Here is an 18,677-nt window from a genome sequence, read left to right on the forward strand (position 1 = left end):
GTCGGCTCCTCTGGTCGTTGGATCTTGTGCGGTATCGACTGTGGGCGGGGCCAAAGAGGGCGGGGCCAAAGAGGCGCGCCGTAATAAAGAGGGTTCAGGTTCTGAGTGGAGCCAGAGGATTTGGGTTTAGAGACCAGGGACGGGTTCTGACTGCAGGGACCAGGCCAGAGGCTGGGCACAGCCCCCCCCCCCCCCCCCCCCCCCCACTGGTTAATTGTCGTGGTGGTTTCATTAATAGTGGACTGATTGCTTTATTATGCCGGCTCGTCAAAAAGCCTGAACGGCCCAGTAGCCTGCGTGAGGTGTGTGTGTGTGTGGTGAGGTGTGTGTGTATATGTGTGTGGTGTTGGTGTGTGTGTTGGTATGTGTGAGGTTGTGTGTGTGTTGTGTGTGTGTGTGTGTGTGTGTGTGTGTGTCAGGTCTAACTAAGTGAGGCGCTGTAGATTTTGATAAGGAGCCACCTGCAGTGTTTCCTGAGGGTCTCTCAGAAACACAGTGTCACACACACACACACACACAGAGCGTGTGTGTTGTGTGTGTGTTGTGTGTGTGTGGGGGGGGGGGGGGGTGCTGGTTTTATGCACGTCAGGGGCAACTAACAGGCTGAATATTATGGGAGGTGTCTGGTTCCCCTGGTGACTGCTGGTTCTGTTGCGTCTGCCCCCCAACACGACGTATGGGGGGGCACCAACGATGGGGGGCACCATTGATGGGGGGTGGGGCACCAACGATGGGGGGCACCAACGATGGGGGGCACTATTGATGGGGGTCACTAACGATGGGGGGCACCATTGATGTGGGGCACCAACGATGGGGGTCATCACAATGGGGGGCACCAACGATGGGGGGGCCCATTGATGGGGGGGCACCAAAGATGGGGGGGGCACCAACGATGGGGGGGCACCAACGTCCTGCATATGCTCAACGGCTGAGTGACAATAAGACTCATTTTATCACAGAAATGTCTCCATCTCCTTCCTATCTTACCTTCCTCAAACCACCCCACTTCCTGTCTCCTCTCCTGCCATGACACCCCCCCCCCCCCCAGCACCCCCCCCCAGCACCCCCCACCAGCACCCCCGCCCCCCCCCAGCTGTGGGAAAGCCAGTTTATCAGCGCCTGTCCGTTGTTCTCTGGTGGGGACAGATACAGAGAAGATAGATGAGTGTTTTGACATGGAGAGTGTTGACAAACACTCTTATCAGGCCCACCACTTCAGACTGACCCCCCCTCAAGCAGCCGCCCGCCCCATGCATCATTAGGGGGGGGGGGGGATATGTTTGATCAGAGAAAAGGTCAGGGGGTCATGATGGGAACGCTTGTGTCCATCTGCTGGGACAACTTCGTTTTCCCAGGTCGCTCCGCTGCTCTTTACTCCTGAACCTGGATCAGTCCTGCCGCCCCCCCGGGCCCCATGGGCCCCACGGCCCCCCCAGCCGCCTAGCTGCCACGGCCCCCACATCCCCCCCCAGCTGCCACGGCCCCCACGGCCCCCACGGGCCCCCCGGGCCCCATGGGCCCCACGGCCCCCCCAGCCGCCATAGCTTCCACGGCCCCCCACAGCCCCCGCTGCCACTTCCGTCACTCTGTGGTTCTGAGTCCCCCCCCCCCCCCACAGCCTTGTTCCTGTGCTGCACTTCCGCTGCCACCTGCAGCTGGAGGAACCCAGTTTTTATTTGAGCAGCTGGAACCAGACTGGGGGGTTCTGTTGAGGTCAGGACCAGACTGGGGGGTTCTGTTGAGGACAGGAACCAGACTGGGGGGTTCTGTTGAGGTCAGGAACCAGACTGGGGGGTTCTGTAGAGGTCAGGAACCAGACTGGGGGGTTCTGTTAGGTCAGGAACCAGACTGGGGGGTTCTGTAGAGGTCAGGAACCAGACTGGGGGGTTCTGTTGAGGTCAGGAACATTTTATCCGAGACTAAATCCACATTAACCCCTCTCTGCCTTCAGATGACTGATGTGAGAGAAGGAGGAGGAGCCAGGAGGGTGGTGGCCGACTCGGACCTTCACCCAGACACCACCTGGGGTCCCTATCCAGGAGCCATCCAATCAGAGGCTGGAGCTGCTGAGGAGGAGTCAGAGGTAGGCAGCAGCAAGGCTGGGGTCAGAGGTCAGAGCCACGGAGTCATGTGAGGGATGAGAAGAGCCGTGTGAGTCTATGAGCGGATGCTAACTGTAGCAGAGCCGGGTTAGCATCATGTAATCAGACCTCAGTCACTGGGAGGGGCTTCCTGGCCAGACACACACACACACACACACACACACACACGCACGCACGCACGGAGGTCTGGTGATCGCTGGTGTTTGTGCTCAGGACTGGTTCTGGTTCTGGTTCTGGTTCTGTTCTGGTTCCTGCTGGTTTCTGCACCATCCTCCTGGTGTGATACTGGTTCTGTTGGGTTGCTAACTGGTCTGATGAGTGAGCGACCAGTGACCTCTCCTCTCCCTCTCCTCTCCTCTCCTCTCCTCTCCTCTCCTCCTCCCCTCCCTCCTCTCCTCTCTCCCCCCCCTCCTCTCCCTCCCCTCCCCGCTCCTCTCCTCTCCTCCCCCCCTCCCATCCTCCTCCTCTCCCCCTCCTCCCCCCTCCCCCCCCCCCATCCTCCTCCTCCTCCTCCTCTCCTCTCCTCCTCCCCTCCCCTCCTCTCCTCCTCCCCTCCCCTCCTCTCCTCCCCTCCCCCTCTCCTCTCCTCCCCTCTCCTCTCCTCCCCCCCTCCCCTCCCCCCCCCCTCCTCCCCTCCCCTCCTCTCCTCCCCTCCCCCTCTCCTCTCCTCCCCTCCCCTCTTCCTCTCCTCTCCTCCCCTCCCCTCTCCTCTCCTCCCCTCCCCCCTCCCTCGCCTCCTCTCCTCTCCTCCCCTCCCCTCCCCCTCCCCTCCTCCCCTCCCTCCGTCTCTCCTCCCCTCCCCTCTCCTCCCCTCTCCTCCTCCTCTCCTCCCCTCCCCTCTCCTCTCCTCTCCTCCCCTCCGCTCCATACCTCCTCCTCTCCCCCCTCCCTCCGCCCCCCCTCCCACCCCCCCTCCCATCCTCCTCCTCCTCTCCTCTCCTCTCCTCGCCCTCCACTCTCCTCCCCTCCCCTCCCTCCTCCGCCTCCCCTCTCCTCGCTCTCCCCTCGTCCTCTCCTCTCCCTCCCCTCCCCCCTCCGTCCTCCCCTCCCTCCCCTCCCCTCCCCCTCCCTCCCCTCCCCTCGCTCTTCGCTCCCCTCCTCTCCTCTCCTCTCGCCCTCGCCTCTTCCCTCCTCTCCTCCGCTCCCCCCTCCTCCTCTCCTCCCCTCTCCTCTCCTCTCCTCCTCCCCTCCCTCTCCTCTTCCTCTCCCCTCCCTCTCCTCTCCTTCCCCTCCCCTCTCCTCTCCTCTCCTCTCCTCTCTCCTTCTGCCCCCTCTCCTCCTCCCCCCCTCTCCTCCCGCTCCCCTCTCCTCCCCTCTTTCCTCCTCCCCCCCTCCTCCTCCTCTGCCTCTTCCGCCCTCCCTCTTCCTCCCCCCCTCTCCTACCCCCTCGCCCTCTCCTATCCCCTCTGCCTCCTCTCCTCCCTCTCCTGCTCTGCCTCTCCCCTCTCCCCTCTCCCCCCCCCCTCCCCTCTACCCCCTCTCCTCCTCCTCCCGACCTCCGCCTCTCTTTTATCTCCACATGGCGCCATCCTCCTCCTCCTCCTCCTCTCCTCTCCTCCCCTCCCCTCCTCCCCTCCTCCACCTCTCCTCTCCTTCCCCCTCTCCTCCTCTCCTCTCCTCTCCCCTCTCCTCCCCTCTCCTCCCCCCTCTCCTCCTCTCCTCCCCCCTTCCTCCCCCCCCCCTCCTCCCCCCTCTCCTCCTCCTCCCCAGACGTCCGCCGCTCTTTTATCTCCACATGGCGCCATCCTCCTCCTCCTCTCCTCTCCTCTCCTCCCCTCCCTCTCTCCTCCTCTCCTCTCTCCTCTCCTCCCCTCTCCTCCTCTCCTCTTCCCCTCTCCTCCCCCTCTCCTCCCCCCTCTCCTCCTCTCCTCCCCCCTTCCTCCCCTTTCCCTCCCCCCCCTCCTCCCCCTCTCCTCCTCCTCCCCAGACGTCCGCCGCTCTTTTATCTCCACATGGCCGCATCCTCCTCCTCCTCTCCTCTCCCCTCTCCTCCCCTCTCCTCCCCCCCCCCCCCCCTCTTCCTCCTCTCCTCCCCCCTTCCTCCCCCCCCCTCCTCCCACCCCCTCTCCTCCTTCCTCCCCAGACGTCCGCCGCTCTTTTATCTCCACATGGCCGCCATCCTCCTCCTCCTCTCCCTCCTCCCCCCCTCCCCTCTCCTCCCCTCCTCCCCCCCCTCCTCCCCCCCCTCCTCCCTCTCTCCTCCTCTCCTCTCCTCTCCTCTCCTCCTCCCCCCCCCCTCCCCTCTCCTCTCCTCCCCTCCCCCCCTCTCCTCCTCCTCCCCCCCCTCCTCCCCCCCTCCTCCCCCCTCTCCTCCTCCTCCCCAGACGTCCGCCTCTCTTTTATCTCCACATGGCGCCATCCTCCGCCTCCTCCTCCTGGACAACAAACGCCAGTGATTGATTCCTGCTTGATAGGCTCTCATTTCTAAGATTTCATTTATTATCAGCCAGGTCCTGAGTGGACAGATAAGTCTGTCTGTGTGTGTGTGTGTGTGTGTGTGTGTGTGTGTGCGTCTGTGGTTGTGTGTGTGTGTGTGTGGTGTGTGTGTGTGTGGTTGTGTGTGTTGGTGTGTGTGTGGTTGTGTGTGTGTCACCTTTTGTTCTTTCCTGCTCCTGTCCACCATCGTCCCTCCTCTGAGTTTTGCATTCTTTACATTTCACTTCCTTCCCTCCGTCGATCCCTTTCCTCCCTCCCTACTTCCTTCCCCCTCTCTCCTTCCTTCCCCCTCACTCCTTCCTTCCTCCTTCCCTCTCTCTCTCCCTCCCTCTCTCTCCCTCTCACTCTCTCTCTCCCTCACTGCCTCCCTCCCTCTTTCTCCCTCTCTCTCTCCCTCCCTCCCTCCTCCCCCCCTCCCTTCCCTCCCTCCTCCTCCTTCCCTCTCTCTCCCTCAACCTTCCCCCTCCCTCCCTCCCCTCCCTCCCTCCTCTTCTCCCTCCCCTCCCCTCCCTCCTTCCTCCTCTCTCCCTCTCTCTCCCTCCTTCCCTCTCCTCTCCCCCTCACTCCCTCCATTCCCCTCCCTCTCTCCCCGTCCCTCCCCCTCCCCTCTCCTCTCTCCCTCCCTCTCTGCTCTCTCTCTCTCCTCACTTCCCTCCCCTCTCTCTCCCTCACTCCCTCCCTGCCCTCGTCTCCCTCCCCTCCCTCTCGTCCCTCCCCCTCCCCTCCTCTCTCTCTCCCTCTCTCTCCCTCTCTCTCCCTCTCTCTTCCCTCCTTCCCTCTCTCTCCTTCCCCTCCCTATCCCCTCCCCTCCCTCCCCTCCCTCTCTCGTAATCTCCCTCTCTCTCCCTCCCTCCCTCCCTCCCCTCCCTCTCACTCCTCTCTCCCTCTCACTCTCCCCCTCCCTCCCTCCTCCCTCCCCCCCCCCCAGGTCAGAGGTGTCCTCTTGCCTCTGACAGATCTTCTCGTCTGCAGTCTTTAAGGACATTTGGAGGTTCTGTTGGGTTTGCTGTGATGTGGAGCAGGAGGTTCCTCTGTGTTCTGGTTCTGGGTGCTATCATGGAGCCATCAGGCTGGATCAGAGGAGCAGAGGCTGATGATCATCTGGGGGGGGGGCCCTCACATCTTCTCCAGGAGGTTGGAGCCTGTCAATGGCTCTGACTCATATGGAAATGGAGCATTTGCCTGTGTGGCGTCGGCCCGTTTATCTATGTAAACATTGTGCTGTTGGACTTTAGAACGAGGTGTGGCGATGTTTACGGCCCGGCTGCATGTCCACCACCTTCTCCATGGGCCTCCTGAGGTGTGGCGAGGGCGAGGGCGTCCTCCTGGACGAGGGCGTCCTCCTGGACAAGGCGTCCTCCTGGGCGAGGGCGTCCTCCTGGACGAGGGCGTCCTCCTGGACGAGGGCGCGAGGGCGTCCTCCTGGACGAGGCGTCCTCCTGGATGAGGCGTCCTCCTGGACGAGGTGTCCTCCTGGACGAGGGCGCGAGGGTGTCCTCCTGGATGAGGCGTCCTCCTAGACGAGGGTGTCCTCCTGGACGAGGGCGTCCTCCTGGATGAGGTGTCCTCCTGGATGAGGTGTCCTCCTGGACGAGGCGTCCTCCTGGACGAGGGCGAGGGCGTCCTCCTGGACGAGGTGTCCTCCTGGACGACTCCTGGACGAGGGCGAGGGCGTCCTCCTGGACGAGGTGTCCTCCTGGACGAGGCGTCCTCCTGGACGAGGGCGAGGGTGTCCTCCTGGACGAGGCGTCCTCCTGGACGAGGGCGAGGGCGTCCTCCTGGACGAGGCGTCCTCCTGGATGAGGTGTCCTCCTGGATGAGGTGTCCTCCTGGACGAGGTGTCCTCCTGGACGACTCCTGGACGAGGGCGAGGGCGTCCTCCTGGATGAGGTGTCCTCCTGGACGAGGCGTCCTCCTGGATGAGTGTCCTCCTGGATGAGGCGTCCTCCTGGACGAGGCGTCCTCCTGGACGAGGCGTCCTCCTGGACGAGGCACGGCGCAGCGCTGCTTCCCAGCCTTTGTTGTCGCTCCCTCTCCGGCACCGGAAGCTCGCCCCACCCCAATCGTGTCTTTCGTGGAAAGGCAGCCCGAAGGCGCGATCCTAGAAGGAGCAGAGTAGGGGAGTTCAAAGCGTTATCACGCGCCCAACGTCTTTTCATCATGTTTTAGAAACAAGCGTTTGCGCTAATCCCCCAATAATCTCTCCAGGAGAACTGGGCCGATAAGGCGCCACCCACGGTTCTCAACCCATTTTGGGGAGTCTCTTCTCACTCTCTATCTCTCCTGCCCTTTACTCCTCTCCTCCGGTCTCCATCATCCTCTCCGCTGGAAGGACGAGTGAAGGTGATCGGCGGCTCGGCGCTGTTTTGCTCCTCATCGACGCTGAGCTGGTTTGTTTACATCCTGATTGGGATCTTCCCACTTTATCTGGACTCATCAACTGTGTTTCTGTCTTCCTCCTCCGCCCATCAAATTAGAATGTTAATTAAAATGGCACTCCTTCAGAAGATGACAACTGGGTGATTACGGTGAGCGTGCTCACACCTTCTGCCGTGGCCTCTGAGGAGCACAGCAGGTGGGGGGGCAGCCGGGCCGGGGCCTTCAGGGGGGGGGGGGGGGTTCCAGCCTCAGGACCAGGGCGGGGCTGCCTGTCCTCCACGTGGACCGTGTCCATCTTGGCTGTGGGACAGGCTGGCTTTTGTCTGCCGTGATGAAATCGATGCTCGCCGAGAGGATGGCGTCGCATGACCCCCCCTCAGCGGGACAGCGAGATGGATGAGGACGGAGGAGAGATGGACGAGGACGGAGGAGAGATGGACGAGGACGGAGGAGAGATGGACGAGGAAGGAGGAGAGATGGACGAGGACGGAGGAGAGATGGATGAGGACGGAGGAGACATGGATGAGGACGGAGGAGACATGGATGAGGACGGAGGAGACATGGACGAGGACGAAGGAGAGATGGACGAGGACGGAGGGAGATGGACGAGGACGGAGGAGAGATGGACGAGGACGGAGGAGAGATGGACGAGGACGGAGGAGACGGCAGAGCGGAGATGGAGGGATGGAGAAGAGGAGGAGGTGTTGAAGACTGCCTGGTATCTGCATCTCCCTGTCATCAGCTCCGGCTCCAGCATGGTGGAGAGGTGGAGGGAGGAGGTGGAGGAGAGGGAGCAGCTCTGAACTATCTCTGAGGCTCATCTGTGGCAGTTCAGGAGCCGACTTTCCAAGAGTGCCTCATTTTCAAATCTCTTATCAGCCCTCGTTTAAGTGCCGCACTTTTATATTTTTACATGTCATTTGCATGCAGCTCATCACAGCTCCATGCTGCTGTTTAGTGCTCCTAAAGGGGGGGGGGGGGGTTAGCTGCTGCTGCCATGCTGCTGCTGCCATGCTGCTGCCATGCTGCTGCTGCCATGCTGCTGCCATGCTGCTGCTGCTGCCATGCTGCTGCTGCTGCCATGCTGCTGCTGCCATGCTGCTGCCATGCTGCTGCTGCTGCTGCTGCCATGCTGCTGCCATGCTGCTGCTGCCATGCTGCTGCCATGCTGCTGCTGCCATGCTGCTGCCATGCTGCTGCCATGCTGCTGCTGCTGCTGCTTGCCATGCTGCTGCTGCCATGCTGCTGCCATGCTGCTGCTGCTGCCATGCTGCTGCTGCTGCCATGGCTGCTGCCATGCTGCTGCTGCTGCCATGCTGCTGCCATGCTGCTGCCATGCTGCTGCTGCTGCCATGCTGCTGCTGCTGCCATGCTGCTGCCATGCTGCTGCTGCTGCCATGCTGCTGCTGCTGCCATGCTGCTGCCATGCTGCTGCTGCTGCCATGCTGCTGCCATGCTGCTGCTGCTGCCATGCTGCTGCTGCTGCCATGCTGCTGCTGCTGCCATGCTGCTGCCATGCTGCTGCTGCTGCCATGCTGCTGCTGCTGCCATGCTGCTGCCATGCTGCTGCTGCTGCCATGCTGCTGCCATGCTGCTGCCATGCTGCTGCTGCTGCCATGCTGCTGCTGCTGCCATGCTGCTGCCATGCTGCTGCTGCTGCCATGCTGCTGCTGCTGCCATGCTGCTGCCATGCTGCTGCTGCTGCCATGCTGCTGCTGCTGCCATGCTGCTGCCATGCTGCTGCTGCCATGCTGCTGCTGCCATGCCGCTGCCATGCTGCTGCTGCCATGCTGCCATGCTGCTGCTGCCATGCTGCTGCTGCCATGCTGCTGCCATGCTGCTGCTGCCGCTGCCATGCCGCTGCCATGCTGCTGCTGCTGCCATGCTGCTGCCATGCTGCCGCTGCCATGCTGCTGCTGCTGCCATGCTGCTGCTGCCATGCTGCTGCTGCCATGCTGCTGCCATGCCGCTGCCATGCTGCTGCTGCTGCCATGCTGCTGCTGCCATGCTGCTGCTGCCATGCTGCTGCTGCCATGCTGCTGCTGCCATGCTGCCATGCTGCTGCTGCTGCCATGCTGCTGCCATGCTGCTGCTGCCATGCTGCTGCTGCCATGCTGCTGCTGCCATGCTGCTGCTGCCATGCTGCTGCCATGCTGCTGCCATGCTGCTGCCATGCTGCTGCTGCTGCTGCCATGCTGCTGCCATGCTGCTGCTGCCATGCTGCTGCCATGCTGCTGCTGCTGCCATGCTGCTGCTGCTGCTGCCATGCTGCTGCTGCTGCCATGCTGCTGCTGCTGCTTGCCATGCTGCTGCTGCCATGCTGCTGCTGCTGCTGCCATGCTGCCATGCTGCTGCTTGCTGCCATGCTGCTGCTGCTTCCATGCTGCTGCTGCTGCTGCTGCCATGCTGCCATGCTGCTGCTGCTGCTGCTGCTGCTGCTGCTGCTGCTGCTGCTGCCATTCTGCCATGCTGCTGCTGCTGCCATGCTGCTGCTGCTGCCATGCTGCTGCTGCTGCTGCCATGCTGCTGCTGCTGCTGCTGCCATGCTGCTGCTGCCATGCTGCTGCTGCTGCTGCTGCTGCTGCTGCTGCTGCTGCTGCCATGCTGCTGCTGCCATGCTGCTGCTGCTGCCATGCTGCTGCTTCTGCCATGCTGCTGCTGCTGCTTCCATGCTGCTGCTGCTGCATGCTGCTGCTGCTGCTGCCATGCTGCTGCTGCTTGCCATGCTGCTGCTTCCATGCTGCTGCTGCCATGCTGCTGCTGCCATGCCGCTGCCATGCTGCTGCTTCTGCCATGCTGCTGCTGCTGCCATGCTGCCGCTCTCCTGCCACCCCCCACTACACACTGCCGTTTGTTTAGTGTGTCTGTCCAAAGAAAAGTGTGTGTATCAGTGTGTGTCCTTGTGTGTGTGTGTATCAGTGTGTGTATCAGTGTGTGTCCTTGTGTGTGTGTATCAGTGTGTGTCCTTGTGTGTGTGTATCAGTGTGTGTCCTTGTGTGTGTGTATCAGTGTGTGTCCTTGTGTGTGTGTGTATCAGTGTGTGTATCAGTGTGTGTCCTTGTGTGTGTGTATCAGTGTGTGCCCTTGTGTGTGTGTGTATCAGTGTGTGTATCAGTGTGTGTCCTTGTGTGTGTGTATCAGTGTGTGTATCAGTGTGTGTCCTTGTGTGTGTGTGTGTGTGCGGCTCCTCTGAAGGAGGTGGATCTTTAATCCCTCTGTTGTCGGTGTGTCCGGACCCACACAGGCCCCTCTTTGTTGGGGACGGGCCTGCACCCCTCCGACCCCCCGGATCTGGGAATAACCCATTTCCTGGTGATGGGAAGACAGACAGGAGGAGAGATAGGAACGGTGATGGTGGGGCGAGCAGACGAGAGGGCTGGGAACGAGGGGGGGGGGGACTGGAGACGGAGGGAAGAGAGTGCACGTGAGGAGAGAGGAGAAGAGAGTGCACGTGAGGAGAGAGGAGAAGAGAGTGCACGTGAGGAGAGAGGAGAAGAGAGTGCACGTGAGGAGAGAGGAAGGAGTGAGCGGGATGAATGGATGATTGTGGGGTTGGAAGGTCAGGGAACATTCCCATGTGAGGGACTCCCAGACCAGGAGGAGGGGGCGGCACCTCCGGGGTCATGTGACCACCTGCTCACGCCGAGGAGCCGGGCCGGCGTTGATAAGCAGCCTTCTGACCCGGTTCAGGATGGGTGGTGTTCCTGGTGCAGGTTTATCCCTGTCAGATAAAAGAGGATGATTCACACACACACACACACACACACACACACACAACACACACACACACACACACACACACACACACACCTGTAGAACACCATCAACCATCTGGGCTCTCAGCAGCTCTGACGGGACCTTCTCAGGCAGGAGACGGGTCTGGTCCCACCATGTGGGGCCCCGTGGCCCCGTCAGCAGCACCACCGTCCTAATCTGCCCATCTCCAGGGTGGAGCTGCTCCGTATCTGCCCCGCTGCCCCGTATCTGCCCCATGTGATTGGGAAGTTGAGTCGTACGAGGGGGGTCAGATGTTGGCGTGGTTCAGGGAAAGTTCTTCCCATGGCTGTTATCATCTCCTCCTCACCGATGTTTGCCTTCCCAGAGGGGGGGGCAGGGCGGGGGGGGGCGGGGGGGGGGGCATTCTGATACTGAGGCAGGAGGCAGAAATGAAGCATCATTTGCATTCAGCCTTTATCGGCTCAGGAGGAGGCGGTTTGTGCTGATAAGGAGCGGCTGGGGGAGGGTGTGTTCACGCACCCGCTGCATTTTACTGCCGAAGCCAGGACGTTTGCTCCTCAGCTCCAAAGGTGTGTGAGGGGTGGGGCCAGGGTCAGGGGTCAAGGGTCAAGGGTCAGGGCTTCAGTGGTGGAGAGGGAGGCCCTGGACCGGCTGGTGTCTGTTTGCTGAGGACAGAGCTGTGTGTGTGTCTGTGTGTGTGTGTGTCTGTGTGTGTCTTGTGTGTGTGTGTGTCTGTGTGTGTGTGTGTGTGGTGTGTGTGTGTGTGTCTCTGTGTGTGTCTGTGTGTGTGTCTGTGTGTCTGCGTGTGTCTGTGTGTGTGTGTGTCTGTGTGTGTGTGTGTGTGTGTGTGAGCAGCCTTAATATCAGCCCTAATAATGAGATGCGCTATCGTCCCGGCGGCAGCAGTGGGGATCAGGCAGATTAAAGCGGCTGGGGCTGGTTAATATTCATGAGGGGGCGGGGCCGTGGCGGTGGGAGGGGCTTAGACGCGCTCCTCTGGCTGATGGGGCTTCAAGATGGAGCCTGGCGTCCTGCTGACGGAGGTCAGCTGAGAGCTGCGGGCTCACCGTGGCGGCCTCAGGTGAGACCACCTCAGGTGAGACCACCTTCAGGGTCGCATCTGCTCGTTCCTCCGGGCCGTGGTGGCGGTGGCGGCGGCGGCGGCGGCGGCGTGATTGCTGCCCACGAACTCTCCCCGTCGGCCCATCGCGGCTGTAACGTTGTGGTTCCGATGAATTAGTCTGGAACAGACGAGCAGCACTTCCAGCTCAGACGGCTCCAGCATCGGGTTCCCAGTGAAAACAAAAGCGCCGTATCTCCACATCGGCGCCGCGTCCTGTGAAACCCGATCCGCTGGGCCGGCTCCGGCGTCCTTCGCTGCTCCGCTCCGGCTCCTGCTGAGGACCCAGGGTGGCTGGGGGGGCGGGGGGGGGCGGCCGGGGGGGCAGCTGGGGGGCAGCCAGCCCTCATCGGGTCCCTCTGCTTGGTGCTGGAACATGTGTTGGATGCACAAAGGTTGCCAGGCAACCAGATAACGCAGGTGAAGATCGTTATTGTAACGACGGCAGAGTTGAGCAGGATTTGGGGGTTTTCTTCCAGATGAGGAGAATGAGGGCAGATGTGTGTGTGGCAGCACCTGTGCACGTGTCACCTGCTCTGCCAGTTTGACTCACACACACTTCCTGTCGTGCTGCCTCCAGCTCTGTGATGGAGGAGGGTCACAGCTGGTCACCTGTGGCTGTTCACCACACCTGCCTTCACAGGCCTGGAGGTCACCTGTGGAAAACACGAGAGATGCCAGTTTTTAAAAAAATGAAATGTTTGTGATTGAAGGAGAAAGAAAAACAAACGTAACTTCCTGCGTTCGTCCGATAAAGGGCTCAGTCCCGGTGCGACACTGCCACCTGGTGGCCACCCAGGGCGCTACGACATCTTGCGGACGCTGATGATGCTCAGGGCTGCTGAGGATGTCAGGTTCAGATCATGGGCACACACGCACGCACACGCACACACACACACGCGCACACACACACACCCTTGGTTTAGGGTATCCCTTCCAGTGTCATTCATCCTTTTCTTCACCCCTCGTGTCCACATGTGATCATGTGCCTCTGTTTCGGAGCGTGTTGCAGGACGTGTTCCCCGACCCGTGTCCCCCGTCCCGTGTCCCCGTGGACAGCAGGTCATGTTGCATTCGGGATTCTCTCTGCTCTTTGTCAGGTTGCAAATTTCATTTTACATTTAAAAGTGGCAGCAAAGTGCCGAGAGGAGCGCTGAATTCTCAGTGGCGGGACGTTTGCTCTGCTCGTGCCCGTAACCGTGGCGATCCTCTGTGTGTCCCTGCAGGACCCCAAGGTGAGGGTGGTGTGTGAGGACCCGGACTGCTGGCTGGGCCTGCTGCCCCTGACCTGCGACGCTTCTGCCTCCAACTGCAGCGTCTCCAGTCGAGGTGGGTGAGCGCACGTGGGTGAGCGCACGTGACCGCTGCCGTCCACAGGTGACTGACGCCGTCCACAGGTGACTGACGCGTGCACGCCCTGCCTCCCCAGGTGGAGCGTTGTTCTGTAAGGTGAGCAGGGCGCTTTCGCCCGGCGAGGTGCTGTTGGCGTCCGTGATGCCCCCCCCGGGCTCGTCCTGCTCCCCCCCCTCGGTGAAGGAGGAGCCGCTCTACCCAGCAGCCCTGCACTCGGACATCCAGCTGCTGCCACAGCAGGCCGGCATGGCCGCCATCTTGGCCACCGCCGTCGTCAACAGTGAGTACAGCCGGCGCGCGCTGTGGCCGCTGCAGTGCCCTCCCCGGCCGCTAGGTGGCAGCGCAGCCCGTCTCGTCCATCTGGCCTCAGTCTGCAGATCAAAGCCCCGTCAAAAAACGTGTTTCTCGCTTGTGCTTCGTCTGTCAGAGGACATTTTCCCGTGCAAGGACTGCGGGATCTGGTACCGCAGCGAGCGGAACCTGCAGGCCCACCTCATGTACTACTGCGCCAGCCGGCAGAAGGCGCCCAGCGCGGCCTCCTCTCCCCCCCAGGACAAGCCCAAGGAGTCCTACCCCAACGAGCGCGTCTGCCCCTTCCCACAGTGCAACAAAAGCTGCCCCAGCGCCAGCTCGCTGGAGATCCACATGCGGACGCACAGTGGTAAGAGCCCCACCTGCACAGGTGTCGCGCACATCCAGCCGCTGCCTTCACGCCTCTCACTGGGCCCCGTGGACGGACCGGCCTGGCCCGCAGGCGAGCGTCCGTTTGTCTGTCTCATCTGTCTGTCAGCCTTCACCACCAAAGCAAACTGTGAGCGCCACCTTAAGGTCCACACCGACACCCTCAACGGGGTGTGTCACGGCTGTGGCTTCGTCTCCACCACCAGGGACATCCTCTACAGTCACCTGGTCACCAGTCACATGGTGTGTCAGCCCGGCTCTCACAGCGAGGTGTACTCCCCAGGACCAGGACCAGGACTCCCCAAAGTGCCCGTCTCCACTGGTAGGTGCTTCATCCTCTTTGAAAGACTTTGGAACGGCAGCGGAGCGTTTCAGCCCCTGAGAACTGGCCTGCAGCCTTCAGGCCGCCAGCACAGCTAGCTAAGAGCGGCTAGCTAAGAGTGGCTGGCTAAGAGCAGCTAGCTAAGAACGGCCGGCTAAGAGCGGCTGGCTAAGAGCAGCTAGCTAAGAGCGGCTAGCTAAGAGCGGCTGGCTAAGAGCGGCTAGCTAAGAACGGCTGGCTAAGAGCGGCTGGCTAAGAACGGCTGGCTAAGAGCAGCTAGCTAAGAGCGGCTGGCTAAGAGCGGCTGGCTAAGAGCGGCTGGCTAAGAGCAGCTGGCTAAGAGCGGCTAGCTAAGAGCGGCTGGCTAAGAGCGGCTAACTTAGAGCAGCCAGCGAAGTGGTTGAAGCCCCTCATTCTTCTTCTGTCCTCCCTTCAGGTCTCGGTCCAGGAGACTCCGGCGTGGTGCTGAAGTGCCAGGTCTGTGGCCATAACTCGGACTCCCCCTCCCAGCTTCAGCAGCACGTGAGGACACATCTAGAGGTCAGGGTCCCGGCCGAGCGGAGCCCCACCCCTCGCCAGAGCACGCCGTCTGACCACGCCCTGCTCCGGCTGGAGGAGCGGCAGGTGGCCGTGGTCCCAAAGCCGGAGTCCTCCAGCCCGGGGGCCAACGGCAGCTCGGCCACCCCCCGAGGCTGCAGCCCGGCCGAGGGCCACGCCCCCCCGCTGCAGATCAAAGAGGAGCCTCGTTCTGATGACGAGGGCGAGGAGCAGCGAACAGAGGCGAATGGCGAGAAGGAGGAGCAGGAGGAGGAGCAGGACTCTGGAGGAGAGGCCGAGCCAGCGGCGAGGAGCGCCAAGGGGGGGCGGCTCTCTCCCACCAGCCCCGTCCCCTCGGCGGTGAAGGCGGAACCCACCAGTCCGACTCCAGGGTCCAGCCCTGCTCATGCGGGGGGGGCGGGGCCGGTGGTGCCGGGGGGGCCCTGTTCCTGCCCCAGTACATGTTCAACCCCGAAGCCGCCATCCTGCCCCAGGCCTCGGAGATCCTGGCCAAGATGTCCGAGATGGTGCACAGCCGCCTGAAGCAGGGCCAGAGCGTCCCCCAGAACAGCCCCGCCCCCAACGCCTTCTTCCCCCCTGGAGCCGCCGCCCCCACGGCCGCCGCCACCCCCCCACACGCGGGCGCCACCTGCTTCGAGTGTGACATCACCTTCAACAACATCAACAACTTCTATGCACACAAGCGGCTGTACTGCTCCAGCCGGCACCACGGGGAGGGCGCCGCCCCCCGCCGGGGGCCCAGCTCGCCGTGGCGTCCAGCAGCACGCGTGGCGCCGCGCGTCTCCGGGAGCGGCCGGGAGTCGGGCAGCCTCCGCGTCTCCGTCGGACTCCGAGCCTCCCGCGGGGGGGGCGGAGTCTCAGCGGCCGGCGGACGTGAAGCTGGAAACCCCGACGGGAAGAGACGGGATATCGTCGTCCTCGGAAGGCGAAGGCGGGGGGGGGAGCGTCGGCGGGGGGGGCCGGACCAGCGACGGCAGCCAGAGCCCCGCCGGCGCCGGCGCGGACGAGTCGGAGGACGACCCCAACCGGACCTTCTGCCAGGCCTGCAACATCCGCTTCAGTCGCCACGACAACTACACCGTCCACAAGCGCTTCTACTGTGCGTCTCGCCACGACCCGTCCAACCAGCGCTCGCTGCACGTGCCCAAGGCCGCCGCCCCCGCCGCCGCCTTCCTGCCCCAGCCCATCCGCACGCGCAAGAGGAAGAAGATGTACGAAATCCACATGGCCCGGACGGAGGCCCTGGCCAACGCCGCCGCCGCCGCCGCCGCCGCCACGGCGTCCGCCCCCTCCCCCTCCGTGCTGGTCTGACCCTGAAGCAGGAGGCGTCCCCCAGCGGGGGGCGCGGCTCCAGCCCCGAGGGCGACGGCCCCATGGACCTGAGCAAGAGGCCCCGCCTGCGCGAGGCCCCCCCGCCCGGCGGCGCCGGCGCCGGCGTGCTGCCCGTGCTGCCGCTCAGCGACTACCACAAGTGCACGGCGTGCAGCATCAGCTTCAACAGCATCGAGAACTACCTGGCCCACAAGACCTACTACTGCCCCGCCACCACGCTGCAGCCCCACACCCTGGAGCAGCTGGCCAGGATCAAGAGGGCCGCCTCCCGCTCCCCCAAGGCCAGGCCTCCGGACCTGCCCCCCGGGGAGGCTAAAGCCCTCCCTGCCGAGCGCGCCCGTGAGCAAGGCACGTCCTCCAGTCCTCTGGCCTCTGCCAAAGCCGCATCCCCCTCTCCCAGGACCCCCCCGAGTGCTGGCTCCCCCCAGGTGATCTGCCCCTACTGCCCCACCAGGCTCATCTCCTGTGACCTCATGGAGCACTTCAGAACCGCCCACGGCCTGGTGGTCTCGGTCCAGCCCCCCCAGGAGCCCCTGGCCCTCCCAGAGAGCCCCTGCCGTAGCCCCAGGGACGGCCCTCCTCCGGGGCCACGGGCGGCACCAACGGACAGGTGGGCAGCGCCCCCCCGTCTCCGGCCTCCCCCCCGGTGAACGGGGACGCGTCTCCGTCCTCGTCTCCTCGGGGGGCTCCCTCTCGGACTCTGTCGCCCGTGCCTGAGAATCTGTCCCACCTCCCGCCGCAGGCCGCCGCCCCCACGCCGCAGGCCGCCGCCCCCACGCCGCAGCCTGCCACCAAAGGCGCCGCCCCCCCCCCGGTGCCCAACGGGGGCTCCCGCTTCTGCCGGCTGTGCAACATCAAGTTCAGCAGCCTCTCCACCTTCATCGCTCACAAGAAGTACTATTGCTCCTCCCACAGCGCCGAGCACGTCAAGTGAGACACGCCCCCCCACCTGAGCACTTCCTTCCCCGGGGGGCGCTGCTCAGACCCGTGGCCCCCAGCGCCGGTCCGATGACTGTTACTCCCCTGGCAGGAGCTGGTCCAGGTGGTCACCACAGAGCCTCCATCGTCCTCCTATGGGTCAAAGTTTGGACACTAAGAGCTGAGACGCGTCCTCGTCCTCGTCCTCGTCCCCGCCCCCACACCTGTCCGTCTCAGTAGCCCCGCCTCCTTTCGCCCCCCCGCTGTTGCATCCTGGAACTTTAAGTTAATGAAGGTGTGGATGCTGCTTGTGACGCCCCCACAGCGGTTGCCTGGCAACGGCTGGACGGGGGCTCCGTGTTCCCGTGTACGTGTGAAGACCCGAGTCCCGCCGTGCTTTGGTTCCGACCCGAGTCCCGCCGTGCTCTGGTTCCGACCCGAGTCTCGCCGTGCTCTGGTTCCGACCCGATTCGCCCTGTTCCGGATTACTGAAGGAGGGTCTCAGACGGGCCCCTTGTGTTTCTGTGAAATATTTATCCTCAAACATTTCAACAACAGGAAACTACCTACCGGACCCACGTGGTTCCGGCTGCTGAAGTGGACCCCCCCCGTTGCACTTCCTCTAAACTGTGAACTCCCCCCCCCTGGTGGAGCGGCCCGTCAGAACCAGAAGGACAGGTTACAGGTTTGCTCATCTGTCTTCGGACTCTTGCTGTCAGACTTTGTCCTCTGGACCTGGACCTGGACCCGAGGGACCGGCTCCTGAAGAGCGCCGGTCCCTCTCACCTGGGTCGGCCCGGTTTCTCCCAGAACCCCCTGTTGCAGCTGCAGAACCTTTCCGTTGGGAACCTTCCTCACTGGGGCGCCGTCTCATGGAAGCGTTTTGGGCCGGCCCCCTGCCGGGCCCCCTGCTGGGCCGGGCCGGGCCGGGCCAGGCCACGGCGCCCCCCCCTGGTTGCACTGTCCTGTAGAAATGTGCTGAATGTTTTAGTCGTAGGACCTTTTGTAACGTATTTATGTTCCTCTTCTCCCGTCGTGTCGTGGTTCCGGGAACTTTTCTTCTCTTCCTTTCAGAGATAAAATCACAACGAATGTCAGAACTTTATTTCTCTATTTCAGTTCCACTACACTCGTGTCCAAACTATGCATGAGAAATAAAAGAGTTGAGCCGAGCCAGTCTTTGATTGGGGGGCGGGTGACCTTCAGATCCTGGTCCTGACCTTCAGATCCTGGTCCATCAGATATAATAATATAATATTATAACCCAGTTTCACGGATCTCACGCTGACTCAGCAAGATGGATCATTCCCCCCTTAACTTCCCCCCTTAACTTCCCCCCTAACCTCCCCCTTAACTTCCCCCCTAACTTAACTTCCCCCCTAACTCCCCCTTAACTTCCCCCCTAACCTCCCCCTTAACTTCCCCCCTTAACTTCCCCCCTTAACTCCCCCTTAACTCCCCCTTAACTTCCCCCCTTAACTTCCCCCCTTAACTCCCCCCTAACTCCCCCCTTAACTTCCCCCCTTAACCTCCCCCTTAACCTCCCCCTTAACTTCCCCCCTAACTTAACTTCCCCCCTAACCTCCCCCTTAACTCCCCCTTAACTTCCCCCCTTAACTCCCCCTTAACTCCCCCTTAACTCCCCCTTAACTCCCCCCTAACTGCTGAAGAAGAAGCTCTTACGCTAACGTTAGCATTTGTCAGCTAACAGAATTTCCTTGTCACTGACGCCCTGTTC

The 18,677-nt window shown here is 62.5% G+C and overlaps 1 protein-coding gene across 1 annotated transcript; it reads left to right on the forward strand.

Moving 5' to 3' along the window:
- The first annotated feature begins 1,936 nt into the window (after nucleotides 1–1,936).
- Nucleotides 1,937–18,111, forward strand: zfpm1 (zinc finger protein, FOG family member 1). The gene is given in 10 exon segments (XM_057052685.1): nucleotides 1,937–2,083; nucleotides 13,002–13,104; nucleotides 13,205–13,408; nucleotides 13,556–13,789; nucleotides 13,883–14,131; nucleotides 14,568–15,107; nucleotides 15,110–15,464; nucleotides 15,466–15,989; nucleotides 15,992–16,612; nucleotides 16,615–18,111. Coding segments are annotated over 10 exon segments (3,303 nt in total). The 5' UTR covers nucleotides 1,937–1,951; the 3' UTR covers nucleotides 16,956–18,111.
- The last annotated feature ends 566 nt before the right edge of the window (nucleotides 18,112–18,677 follow it).

This window comes from Takifugu flavidus, chromosome 13, assembly GCF_003711565.1.
Source record: "Takifugu flavidus isolate HTHZ2018 chromosome 13, ASM371156v2, whole genome shotgun sequence".
Taxonomy (NCBI): Eukaryota; Metazoa; Chordata; class Actinopteri; order Tetraodontiformes; family Tetraodontidae; genus Takifugu; species Takifugu flavidus.